Source organism: Salminus brasiliensis, chromosome 2 (genome assembly GCF_030463535.1).
Source record: "Salminus brasiliensis chromosome 2, fSalBra1.hap2, whole genome shotgun sequence".
Lineage (NCBI taxonomy): Eukaryota > Metazoa > Chordata > Actinopteri > Characiformes > Bryconidae > Salminus > Salminus brasiliensis.
Genome location: NC_132879.1, coordinates 35,406,009 through 35,420,305, shown reverse-complemented (window position 1 = coordinate 35,420,305; position 14,297 = coordinate 35,406,009). Strand labels below are relative to the sequence as shown.

The 14,297-nt window shown below is 38.5% G+C and overlaps 1 protein-coding gene across 1 annotated transcript in view; it reads right to left on the bottom strand.

Moving 5' to 3' along the window:
- The window catches only part of apaf1 (apoptotic peptidase activating factor 1), a 60,207-nt gene extending 46,297 nt beyond the window's left edge, over nt 1-13,910 (bottom strand). Inside the window, exons 1-10 of the mRNA XM_072672496.1 lie at nt 13,711-13,910; nt 13,396-13,585; nt 12,663-12,860; nt 10,746-10,935; nt 8,957-9,069; nt 7,876-8,007; nt 5,836-6,074; nt 5,324-5,491; nt 3,396-3,527; nt 2,449-2,562 (exon numbers count right to left, since the gene is read on the bottom strand). Of these exons, the coding sequence (XP_072528597.1) occupies nt 2,449-2,562; nt 3,396-3,527; nt 5,324-5,491; nt 5,836-6,074; nt 7,876-8,007; nt 8,957-9,069; nt 10,746-10,935; nt 12,663-12,860; nt 13,396-13,585; nt 13,711-13,848 (1,614 nt within the window). The 5' untranslated portion in view covers nt 13,849-13,910. The remainder of the gene's footprint in view (nt 1-2,448; nt 2,563-3,395; nt 3,528-5,323; nt 5,492-5,835; nt 6,075-7,875; nt 8,008-8,956; nt 9,070-10,745; nt 10,936-12,662; nt 12,861-13,395; nt 13,586-13,710) is intronic.
- Between the last annotated feature and the right edge of the window lie 387 nt (nt 13,911-14,297).

The following is a 14,297-nucleotide window of genomic DNA, read 5'->3' as shown; positions in this document are numbered from 1 at the left end:
TTTATTAGCCTTTACATTAAGGGCTATGCTAGCAGTCAGGACTTACAAGAAAGAAAGACACACAATCGTGATTTTTGTCAATCCAATGAGGCTAAGGGATGTAATGCTACAGCTACAGAATATTACATAACATCACAGATAACACATAAAATGGGTTTTGTGTGGGTTTTGGAAAATATATATTAAAAATGACAAAATATATGTTATTAATTTGTAACTGCCAATACTATGTTTTTGAATAATTTACAGCATCAATATATCAATCTGTGTTAGATACAAGTTCTGGATTCCCCCAGACCAATGGCATGTATGAATGGTTATATAGGAATAGTTTTCAGCCTGGGAGCTGTGGTCCCAATGGGCCATGGTGGTCCTGCTAGGGGGCTGTTGGTCATCTTTCGCAAAAAAAACTACAAAAGTAAATATTTGTTAGAATATAAATACATTTAGCAAAGCCTAATTGTAAATTTGACACATTACTGTTGTAATAATGTAAAACTGGACTGACAAAGCCCACACAGTCAGTTATGTTGATATTTTCCGTTTTTTAAAAAAGGGGGAAATGCCTTTATGGAAATCAGCCATTATGATCAAATGTATACAACGAGAGGGGTCTGGATGTTTTTGGTGTTTACTGATTTGCATAATTATATAACCAAGTGAAATTGGAAAAGCTACACAGATTAATTTGCATTTTAAATGAACGTGTTGCTTGTAGGTCATGAGAAGTTGGGAATCTCCAGGATAGAGCAAACACTAAAGGTGAGTTATTGTGCTTTATTAGTGCCCTATTTGTTAGCAGTCACTGTACTGTTCCCACTCTGGAAAAAATTATGTCCAGTTGTTTGTAATGACTACAGACATTTTGCTTTACCGTTCATTGTGATGAATGTTCAATGTTTAGAGAAATACACTACTCAGACAAAAGTATAGGGACAGCATACGCATTACACCCACAGAAGCTTCAATGACATCCCATTTTAAACCTATAGGCATTAATATGGAGTCAGCAGAGTGTTGGTCTGACAATTTGTGCCTGAGGTGCTGTGGTTCCTAAACACTTCCCGTTTTTAATAATGCCACTCGGCTGACTGTGAAATATCTAGGAGGAAAAAACATTTAAATTTAAGAACATTACATTTCTTGGCCTTTTACAATGGTTGGGGTCATTACCCATCTGTATTATAAAGACCCATCCTATCAGTTCTCATTCATAAATGTTTACAATCCAATCACATCATAATTCACATGTGCCTAAATACACTACATTACAATACACATTTACAAACTGCTTACAGTACCATGCTGGAATTTAGTAAGCTCTTTAGAACGATCCATTATTTCACTAGTATATGTGAAGGCAGACTGCATGGCTAAGTGCTTGATTTTATACTCCTGTGGCAATGCGACTGAATGAATGAATTTAATGATTGAGAAGTGTGTCCCAAAACTTTTGTCCATGTCGTGTATGTAATGTCTATGCTCAAAACTGATGTAGAGCCTTTGTTGGATCCATTTCAATTTGCTTTAAACAAGGACAGGAAACACCAGATGCAATTAATACCACTACCCATTTGGTTCTTAAGCATCTAGAAGAGCACAAAGCTTATTCACGACAGCTTTTATTGATTTTAGTTCAGCTTTTAATAGCTCTTTGCCCCACTTATAATTGGGCACAATGGAACAGATGAGCATTAATCCTTTTATCATTAAATGGTATTTCTCCTCTTTGATCGATCGTATCCAGTACGTAAAGTCCAAAAGCACTACAGACTCTAAATCCATCAGTACAGGTCCTCCCCTGGGTTGTGTGAGCTCACCTATTCTTTTTGCTTCATACACAAATGAGTGTGTGAGCCGACATCCTGGCCATTATACACTGAATTTTCTTGATGACACAGCAATCTTTGTTCAGTGATGCTTAATCACCTTCTTTTACATGCAAGTAAAACAAAGGAGATGGTATTCAACCCCAGAGTTCTACGCGGCTGCTGTCCTTTGATTATCCACAACATCCCTATTAAACAGGTTTGTTCTTACAAATACCTTGGTGTTCATATTGACCCCGTCATCTAGCCATGCTAGCCCATTTGTTTAACACATCACCTTCAAGAACTATCTGTTCGCTGCCTAATATATCACACCCCTAGCCAGATGCCACTGTTGATGAAGATTAAGTTTTCCCACTTCACCTATTAGTGGCATTAATGTTATGGCTAATCTGAGTATGTAAGAAATATTGCAGCAAAATGTAGCCATGTATAGCCCAAGAAAAAAAATCCCCCAAGCGACAAAAAAGGAATCTTATCAAAGGGTAAGCCACATACACTTAAGTAAAGTTATGCATCCAGGTTGCTCATGACACCTGTCAACTGATACATATGGATGTACTGTATAAGTAAGGGAGCAGTGCTATATAAAGAACAATCACAGTGGGATATGAAATACCTCTTGGTCCAGAACTGCACCATGTTCCACATAGTCATTGATTAGGTGGGCAGATCCCATTATCTGAGCCTTGTTTTTCACCCAGTCCAGGGAAAACATTAAAGAGTACAGCTCCTAAGTGGAGGACAGGGAGGGATTCGGAGAGAGAAACAGTTAACTTTTCAGTCAGATACTAAAAAACAAACAAATAAATAAATACATAAATTAAATTAATCAGTGTTCATCAGCTATAAAACTTTCTAGCTGTTTAAATTACCTTATTCATCATGCTTTTAGAAAAGAACAAGAACATGAAGCTGAGAGTTATGACCCGACCACCTCACTGGTTGGCCGATCGCATCAGCTGGCCGATACAGGTAATTACCCAACCCACTCGTTTGTACACTCCCCCATATCACATGTAATACTTCTAACACTGGGAGGGTGAGGGCTGACGCATGTCCCCTCTGACACATGTGTAAACAGCCACCGCCTCTTATAGAACTGCCGCCGGGGAAACAACGCATTCAAAGGAAAACGTCGGGTACCCAGCTATCATGCATCGTCTAGCAACCTTTTTTTGGAAATATCCCAAAGACATAAACCTTAGACAGCTGTGCCACTGTGAAACACAACTGCATCCCAGCGGTACAGGCTTAAGTAGTGAATTTGAACACAAAACATACAAAATATATTCTTTTAGCCTGAGAATAACTCGTTATAACACAACAAACTAATTTAGTTTGTTAGTAAGATAAAAAACAAAAACAAATAAATAAAAAAACAAACAAATGCAAATTATATTATATTATTCAATACAATTGATATTATTATCTACCAGTTTCTGCTGTTAAATGTAGAGTTCAGTCTAACAAAAACTGTTAAAAAAATATTTATATAAAAACATTGGTTTTCGTAATAATATTTCATAATATTACAGGCATAATATTATGTGGAAAAAAAGCTACCTTGGAAAGACCAGCTCGGGCCATGTGATGTGGAAGAAATCTGTACCAGTATAAGCCCTCCACATCTGCTGAAGTGGGTGGGCCATCTGTGTATGCCTGCCGGTACTGACGGACCACTTTACTATGCAGCTCCTGTAAGACAACAACATAGAGAACAGAGACTGCCATTAAGACCAAGCTGAGACACATTACAGCTGTGAGAAAAGATGCCATGCTGTTCAAAATACATTAAAATTAGACAGGTTGAAGTGCTGTTTGAGTATACAGTAAGTAGGGTTATCTCTGAACTGGCAACTGAACTGCTGCTCATCAGGCCACACAATCAAGAGCAGAGTGCCTGTGGCAGCTCTCTCTCACACTGAACTGAACTGAACTGAACTCTGAACTGCTCCCCTATCGATGCGTTTAATGCTAATTTAGGACAACTGCACACAAATATAGAAAGCCTCTGAGCCATATCCCCATCAGAAGCAGCAAAACAATATGACACTGAACTTAAGCTTAGGATAAACTATAGTACATTGCAATACTGAAAAAGAGCTCTTTGACTCTTTAACTTGGTGCTACATAGAACCACTTAAATAAAACATTCCATAAGGAACCATCAAAAAACAGTTTTCAACCAATCTGAAGTAACCTTTAACCTTTAAATTGACTTTAAAGAGAGTAAATACAAATTAACTCAATTCAACTAAAACTGATTTACTGTAAAAGTTTAAACAAAAGGTTTCCAACCAATCCAAAGAAACCTTTAACCAGGCAAGGAACCATTTCATGTCAGGTTCTTTGAGTTGACAAGGTTCTATATAGAACAGTTGTCTTTATGAAAGAACCCATATCAATTTCATATTGGTTTTAAATGAACTGGCTTAACTTACCATCAATAAATAAAAACTAAGTTAAAATAATGTATTACTTGAATCAATTATTTGCTGCAAAATACACTCTATGCAAAAAAGGGTTCTATATAGTACTGGAAATGGGTATGTAATTTATAAAAATAGTGGAATACTGCTAAAAATGCTATACAAAACTATTTTTTTAGACGTTCTATAAAGAACCATCAACAAAAGTTTTCCGCCAATTAAAAGAAACCTTTAAGTATTACTAATCCATATTCATTTTAAGTTGGTTTCAAATTAACTGGCTTAACTTACTGTCAATGAATCAACATTATTAATATATTTATTACAGCAATAGTTAGCATAATAGCATTATTTCATTCCTGAAAAATGATTCTTTGGCTCATAAAGAGAGAGAGAAATCCTTTCAAATGCTATACAGAACTCTTTTTTCTATAAAGAACCAACAACAAAAGTTTTTCTGAATGGTTCTTTGAGTTGACAGTGTTCTATATAGAAACACTGAACCACTGAAGCTACAAAAAACCTTTTTAAAAAGTGCTTGAAATGGTAATACTGTATGACCTCAAATTTAAACTGGTCTTAATTAACCAGTAATAGCTTTGCTGTCCAAAATGGACTTGTCAAAATGATCAATTATAACCATAGGTTTTTATTATTTCTTTCCTAAAACACATACTTAAGCAAAACTGACTGTATATAGTTCTGAAAAAGAGCTCCTTAACTCATAAGGATAGTGGGACCCCTTTTTGGTGCTAAACAGAACCTTTTATTTATTTACCAGTCTTTGTAGAACTATCTATAAAAGGTATTCCACCAATGCTGTTTAAGCATCCAGAGGGTTCTCTAGTGAAGGACCTTTGAAGAATCCTTTTTTGAAGAGTGAGTTTCATGCTGCATTATGAAGTACTGTGAATGACTGACAACATAAAGCCCAAAGCACTGTGTGAATTCTGCTTGTTAAACCTACATATTAGTTTGATAGTAGTTACCAGATAACAATTATCAACACCAATAACTACTTAATTGCATAGGAGTATATATGAGTATGTGCAGGACACTCACTGCTAACTGACTGCGGTTTTGCTCAGTGAGAAAATCGAGCTGTAGGTCGTGGAGGTAGTACAGATACGGCCGCTGATTACAGTCCCGAAACAGCAGAGACTTATTCACAAACTCCTGCAGGACATCCTCCACCTCCTCCAGCTCCAAATCCCACAGCACAGACAGAACCTACGCACAGACACAAGCAAACAAAATCACATACACACATACAGCTGAACATCCATTATCAGCAGTAAACTTGGTTTTATCCTTTTCAAATCACTGATTGCAAACTTCTGAACTGTAGATAAAGACCTGACAAAGGAAGCCTAATCTTTTTATTACTTGACGATAATAATAAATAGGGGTTACAACGTGCTTCTCAACAGCAAGTAATGTCTTTCACTCCTCGCTGCTTCTCAGGACGGAGGGTGACATTGTTCTTTTAGCTAAAAAAAGATCCCCTCTAAAGAGAAGAACAGAATAAGTGGGATAATGAACAGAGCGGAATAGATTTCACTTCACTGCTTGACCTTGGCAGGCACTTTAACATCTTTCTCCAGAACACTCAGGTCTTTGTAGAGCTCCCGGTGCTCGTCATTCAAGACCTGGAGACTGGCGTCCATGGCCTGATCCAGAGCCTCATAGTCGTAAGAGGAAGACTTGCGTATGCGCTGGAATTGCTTCTTCTGCAGCTGCCGCAGGTAGTAGCCCCAGCGGTCAGGAAACTCTCTCAGCAGTGCTCCAATCAGAGATACCACCAGAGGAGAGCCTGAGAGAGGCAAAAAAGCAAAAACAAAAACAAACACAGAACATCACAGGTTATCAACTTACTAAATTACTAACTTACAACTTAATATTACATGGTCACGACAACTGCATTATCGACTTAGGCAGACATACTATTCGAGGACTGCTGGCTTGAATCGCAGGTGATGCTGCCATGGTCAGAGAGAGCACAATTGGCCTTGCTATCTCAGGTCACCTAGTTGTCTATCTAAGGACAATCTCACAGAACTCCTAGTGTGATGTTAGTCAGCATAGGCAATAGCTGCTGTAACTGGCCCCCTTTTTTTTAATATATAAAAACAAATTGGTTAAAACTGCAAATTGCCATTGCCAAAAAAATGAATTAAAGGCTAATTTCTCTTTAAAAGGGTGTAATTGCTTTATTTTGCTATTATATTAATCAGTGTATCAGTGGCATAAAATAGTCTAATTTCTCATGTTCATCACACTTTTTTCTGAGACAACATTGTGCAAAAATTATTATGGTGACAGGTTTATTACATTTTAACATTTCTAATATATCTCATATCTGCTATCCCAATGCAAGCCCATTGCAACCAAACACAAGGTTTCAGTATGGGCCCGGGATGGGATCTTTCCTGTACATAAGACTCAGGTCAGGCTTGGGCTTTGGCTTGTCTGAATTTGACATATTGAGGGGAAATGAAAAAAAGCGCAGTGGTGTTGGAACAGGAAGGTGCCATCCCCAAACTGTTCCCACAAAGTTGAAAGTACGAATTTGACCAAAAGCATTAAGAGTTCCTTTCACTGGAACTAAGGGAAAACTAAGGGGCCCCACACCATAATCCCCCCTCCACCAAACTATACACTTGGCACAATGCAGTCAGACAAGCCCAGACTCCGTTCATCAGATTGCCAGAAGGAGAAGCGTGATTCATCACTTCAGAGAACACGTCTCCAGACCTATTTTATACCACTGCATCCGACGCTTTGCATTGTGCTTGGTGATGTAAGGCTTGGATGCAGTTGCTCGGACATGGAAACCCATTCCACGAAGATCTCTACGCACTGTTCTTAAGCTAATCTGAAGGCCACATCAAGTTTGGAAGTCTGTAGCGATTGACTCTGCAGAAAGTTGGCAACCTCTGCGCACTATGCGCCTCAGAATCCGCTGAGCCCGCTCTGTCATTTTACGTGACCTACCACTGTTTGTCTGAGTTGCTGTCATTCCCAATCGTTTTCACTTTCACTTTCCCATTCTTTTACAAATGTTTGTAAAAGCAGTCTGCATGCCTAGGTGCTTGATTTCACACACCTGTGGCCATGGAATTGATTGGAACACCTGAATTCAATGATTTGGATATGTGAATGAATAATATATCTCCATAACATTTGCACACAACACATTAAATACTTTTTTGTGATATGTTATATTAAGATACTAAACAGTAATGAGAATTAGAACATGCAGAAGTAGTATGTTCACTGCGAAGAACGCAACCTTGTTCACACCCAATAATCAAATGAGTAAAACAGATAATTCGCCCAGCGGTGCCCAATGTTTTGCATCAGACTGTAGCTGTTTGCTGTACCGGTGAGGTCTCTACAGGTTGTTTTTATTACTCGTGCAGACCTCTAATAAGGACTGAGACAGATGGGAATTTATAATACTACTGTGGTAATAAGTCTTAGATGTTAGTAGACAGAGGATACATGTACATGTACATGTAAAGATTAACCCTACACTGTGGCTCATGCCTTCTCAAAAAACATTCTGCCCAAATCAAGGGATAATCTTTTGTACATTCATGTTGGTGCTGCACCTTTGCATTCTTTCACAATGCAGCGGGCCTGCTCTGGAAGGTTGTGCAGCCTTCCGTTCACATACAGAGCAAGAATTTCCAAGGCCTTCTCTTCATCCAGACCACTCTCCACAGGTACACTGTACTTCTGACCTGCAGACACAAACACATATACACACACACAATTATAGCTATCATCTAATTAAACCAGTCTAATTACACTGTAATGAAACCTGCAGGTGAACAGTGTTTATTAAGTACTAACAATATCCTCGATATGCTTAAAACAGCATAGATATCACAACATATATATCAAAATATATCATGATACGATAAAATATCATTATATTGCCCAGCTCTACCCACCAGTTTGTACAGAAGTGCCTGTAGTTATTAAGTAATATGCCTTAGTGTGTATGCAATGATCTTTGCTGTATTAATATTACGAGTTAATAATTGAAAATGAAGTACATTTTCAATTCCATCATTTTAAAGCAATTAAAAAAAACACCAACTAATAAACTAGGGTAGTTTTTTAGGTAGTTTTTAACTACCTAGTTTTTTAGCTAAGGTAGCAAAAAAACATTGCTCTTCTATTCTGACTAGCCTCTAGATGCTTGTTGTTATGGTGATGTGTGAACCAACGGTACTCTACACATGCACATCATTTTGAATGACTTGTAGTGTGCCTGAAAACTGAGATTTTCAATAGGTTATTGGGTAGTGTACATATAAACACCTCAGTCACTCAAGGCCACTGCTATCTAGCGGTCAGAGTTTTAACAACACAAAATGAACCACTGTCTGACACCAGTCTTTAAATGCAACCTATTCATTAAAAAGCAATAGTGTGAGAATCAATACAGTATTGCAAAACATAATATCGCAATAGTTCACTATATCAATATTTTCTTACACCCCTACTGGAAGCATGTGCACTCGTTCTGTTCCTCAGCTCATCCGTCTGCATTTTTAATATATAGTTTTTAATAGAATGATGAATAGAAGAGTTACTCGTATTAGAACAGCCACTCATTCTAGCCTTTATCTAGTGTCTGACTGATTCAGTGAGCCTAAAAGCACTAGGAAGAGAGATACCTACCACTCACAGAGTCTGTCAGACTCCGGTTCCTAGTGGTCAAGAGGACTCGACACTGGATATCAAAAGCCCTAAGAGCAAAGCTGTCCCACACATCATCCAGAATCACCAGAGCTCTGAGACACAAGGAGAAACATGTTAGGAGGGACACCATGAGACTTCTATACCGAGAACATATACAGCAGGAAACAGCTCAGACGCTGTTAGTTTTAGTATTTAGGCAGCACCACAACTTAACTTTCATCTGCCTCAAACCGCAGTATTTACTACCATCAGCGCTGCTCAAAGACTCGCATGAAACGGTGAGGAATACCCATGTGGGATTTGATGTAACCGCACTGCATTTTGCGTATCAGTAAACTGAAGAGTGCGGATTCTTTTTATTGCCTTTGAGGGAACTTAATAAAAACAAATGGGTCGCCTGTGAACAACTGGGGATTTTCTTAAAACAGCCAAATAAAGTGGTGTTCTGGCACAAAATACATCAAAATAGTCTGTCTAGTTTTCCCAGCTACTTCCTTTCAGCTGAACTTTGTACTGTTGTTTAGTGTGTTGCAGCATGTTTAGATGTGTTTTGGCTGTTCAGCTTAACTCGCATGTCTGCCCTCTTTTGTTTCTGCCACATCGCACTTTATTTGCACTCGCTGATTAGGAAGCAGTCAGTAGCTTTGGAAAATTGTCAACTACTTAAAAAAGGTTTCATTGTTTTGCATTTTAAACTAACTTGAGCAATTCTTTATCATTCTCAGTAAAGAGGAATATGGTAGAATGTGGTAGTAGTTAAGAAACTTGCTTTACCACTATATAATGCAGTTCTCTGAGATGTACCATTTAAAATGTTACAATGCCATGTGATGTCGTTTATTTCTTATTTTTTATATATAATAACGTACATACACATGTATATATTTTCCGTTTATTCTAATCTGGACACCAAAATGTCTGTTTAGGCATATTATTGCAATATTTCATGTAATCTGTACACAAAGCAATATTGTTAAATGAAGAAAAAATGAAACGGTGTGAACGGTGTGGGGTAAAAACATAAAAAATATGTATATTTATCTGTTTTAGGATTTGATAACTAGTTATCAAATACATTCTTAATATTATTTTTTTATGATGTCATTCTTGATGTTCTACAGATTTCATTTCCTGATGAGCCATAGATAGCTGATTTTGATTATCCCAGAACACGGCACAGGCCAAAATCTAGGATACACACTATAAGTTCAAATGTTTGTGGACACCCCTTCTGAATGCATTCAGCTACTTTAAGTTGCACCTATGGCTGACATAGGCGTGCAATGCACATGCAAAACACACAGCTCGTCTAGTTCCAATAGAAATTTCTAGAGCAGATAAACATGATCCTATTGGCATCATGCCTAATGCTAGGTGTGGGCTAGAGGGGTATAAAGCCCCCCAGCATTGAGCCGTGGAGCAGTGGAATGATGAATAAGTGGAATGAAGCATAAATTTTGGGATAAATTGGTGGGGTGGTAATCATCAAACAACCTGATCTAACCAATGCTCTGGTCACTGAATGCAATCAAATCCTCACAGCAATGCTCCTCCAAAATCTAGTAGAAAGCCCTCTTCCCTGGACAGTAGAGACAGTTACTCCAACAAAAGCATAAGAAACTCTTTTCTCAATACTCTTGATTTCAGAAGATACAACGAACAAACATGTGTCTCAATACTTTTGTCCATATAGTGTATGCTAGACAGTATCAGTCTCAAAGTAGATTTGTTGGATGCAGCAAACATGCATGGAACTGAGCCAGGTTACCTGGGAAACCTGCGGAGCATGAGGAAGCGCAGGCGTTCTTTGGCCTCGTCAACAGAACTAGGGGGTCTTAGGGACGTATCTGAAGTTAGATTCTGCTCAAGCCTAAAACACAGAGACTGCATCCTCACCAGCAGATCTGCTCTCTCACACTGCCCAACAGACAGCCAGTGAACACCATCAGGAAAGCACTCTTCAGATATGAAAAACAGACGAGAGAGCGAGAGAGAGAGAGAAAGTACACATTAGTACAGTACTACCAAGTCTATAAATGTATGAATTTCCTTTACCTAGAAAATTAAGATGTTCTATCTGTCTTTATACTTTATATTTGACTCTTTTGTAGTTTTGCCACAGGATGTGTGTAACGGTGTCTTCTTGGTGTCAATGACAGAGTGGGAGTGGCTGTTTGACCTATGTTTTGCCGTCCAACTATCTGCCTTGCTATTTTAAGTGAACGCAGTGTGCCATTCACAGTGCCATAGGGAATTTATAGCTAACAAACGCCATCTCTGCATAAAATCATCTCTTTATAATGTTTATATCATCGCGAGTAAAGTATGACAATACATATCTGCTTGATTTGGGCCATAATCTAGGACTAGAATGTTTACTAATACTAATAATTCATAATTATGTTATTTAATGATTCATTATAACACATAACACGTATGACACATTGTCCAAGTTGAGTTTAATACTATAACTAAATACTAAACAAAACTTAAGTGAGTGAATTCCCTTAAAAAGTGCTCATATTAACCCTTCCCTTACTTTCGAAAATTAAGACGTCCGTTTCAAACGAACTGCCCACACATACGTCCTACACACTCCTAAAAGGCAAAGTCAAACGTTTCTGACAACAACAAACAACATGGCGACAGTGGAGGAGGTCATTATAATAGAGGCAGTGGTGTAAACGTTCGTAAAAGTAGTGCAAAAGTTTCACATAAGGCAGTTTTCGTGTTTCGCTTATTATTATAACTATTGGCTACACTGCCCCCACGGTTTCCAGTGATACTGCTCTGTTCCGTCCGTAACCGGAAGCTTTCAGAGAACATGCACAAATACGGATGAAATGAGAGTAGAGTACGGACAAAAGGCTCCATCCCATCTGTATTTAACATTGAGCATAAATGAGGCATGCGTTGTTTATCTGCATTAACAATTTGTTGTAAAGTAAAAATCAGTAATTTGGTTTTCTGACTTTAGAGGCAATCACTCAGGTTGCAATGTCTTTAAGTGTTTATTTAAACCTCACACCATTTTTCAAAAAGGTGCTAATGCAAATATAACAAATCTGGTAGATCTAACCAGGTCATACCACTCGTTGTCAAGCTAGTGAATGTCGCTTATCAGAACGAAAAATATTCCTACATTAGGTTTGCTCTGTGACTGTTACATTTGTACAATCATTTATAATTCTTGTATAGTCTTGTTTAGGAATGTCCCGAGTTTGTAGAAATAATACAGCCACTCAGTTTAGGTAGGATGTGCTGCATATTGATACTGGAATTCACTTTGTTTTTAATAAACTCTTAATATAATGTAACATTCTGGACAGAATTGCCTTAAATCTATATTTATAGTGTGTTTAATAACCTCTCTGATTATTCAGCTCCCAGTTACTTTAAAACACTGCAGTGAAATCATAAGATGTGTATTAGATGAGTATAGAGGTACCTATTCTTAACTGAAGGTAAGGTAATGTAACTACTTTATAATGCAGTGAATGTGTGGGCACTTTGCTAAAACACAGCGGTAAAAACAAAGGATCAAAACCTTTTGGGCTTATGATAGCCAATAGCTGATCCTGGATTGGATCAGGGCATCCTCAGTTTTACTGCATCCTGGGGTATTTTGGGTATGTATGTAACGGGCATATACATTAAGACCAAAAAAACTGGATGCATATCGTACCTTTAATTAGAGAATGGTCTCTCACTGCCTCTGCGGCCAGCACAGACTTCCCTGAGCCAGCCATTCCAAACACTGTGACCCAGCCCACCCTCGTCTGCAGCTGGTACAACTTCTCTCTGACTTGGTTAAGCAGACCAGGTCGGTTCACAAACACCATGGGCCTTTGGGGAACCCCGCCTTCACTCAGAATACCCTGCACTGAAACGATTAGAGCACAGAGAGATCAGATGTAACATTTGCAACTTAATCAGACAAATTGAATTGACAATTCTCTAGGAGATACCTGACATTTTAAAGCCAGTGTAGGGGATGCTAATTCACTGAAGGGAAAGTCTGGGGGTTTGTTGGACTTTTTAGTTAGAGTGAGCAATACATCTTCATCAAGGTCAGCACAGCAGCATATTACTTAGAAACTGGGGCATATAAAAAGTTGTAGAGTCATTTCTTGACCTAGTCATCCACTTAATTAAACCCTTAAAGATTCTCTGAGTGATGCCATAGAAGAACCACTTTTGGTGCAAGTGTGAAAAAGAACCTTGATTTTTAAGGGTGAAGAGTAGCTCTGTGGTCAGTGATGAATCAACAGATGGGCTATGGTTTCTAACTTTACACTAGGTAGCAGCTACAAGGTAGGGGGTTCTACTGAAGTGAGCAGTTCATCCATACTACTGAATATTATAGTCAAGGTCTTGTCATTTTAGTAAGAAAGAAGCTGTAGACATTTGACATTTACCAAAAGAAGAGATCCCATTGGAGAAGCTCTTTTCACCCTCAGGGCTGAGCTGTGGCAGGTCATTGTGCAGCAGGCTGGCCAGGTCTCCATAGCTCTCTCTAATGAGAGCATTGTAGAAGGAGATGTAGGCTCTGTTGTCTTTCCTCAGGAGCACCTCTAGCAGAGCTGCTGCCTGTTCTCTTCTGGTAGGCTGGTCAGAGAGAAAGAGAATCAACAGTGTCATCAAGAGGAACCTTACATGTTATTACTTCCACAACAGCATCAGCTTTTAACTAGCCATACTTACTAATCTGGATCTAAGTCTATTTGCCATACCTTGCTGAGCACCCTGTCCTCTTCGTCCCCCGTCAGGACCCCGTCACTAATCATGTGATCCATGAGGTAGGAGGCCTTTATATCCTGCTCCAGAGTGCCTCTGGAGCGCAGCAAACAGCTGCGAGCCCTCTCCTCCATCTCTATATACACACACACACACACACACACACACACACACACACACACACACACACACACAAATGCCCCTACGGACACAATAAGGACAGGTTTAACTATTTTATGGGGGTGTTAGCTTGTCTTAAAAAAACTCTCTTTGGAATGAGTAGGGATTATTTCTATGTGGATGTAAAGAAACAAAAGGCTCTAAAAAAGGGTGTCTAAAGTTCATTCATCTTAACACTGGAGAAATATTGCTTTTAAGAATGAAACAGAGAAACCAAAAAAAGATTATGACAATTGCTGGTTTGCTGCGAAAGGATGTGAATCTGAAACAAGCCACAGCTTGTACCACAGCGCCCTGAGTTCCTTAAATATTCGAGCTAATTTTAAGCGATCAGCAATATACAAACTGTACAGCGAATATGTACAACAGCACTTTTAGGATTTTCCAAATTTCTCATACTATA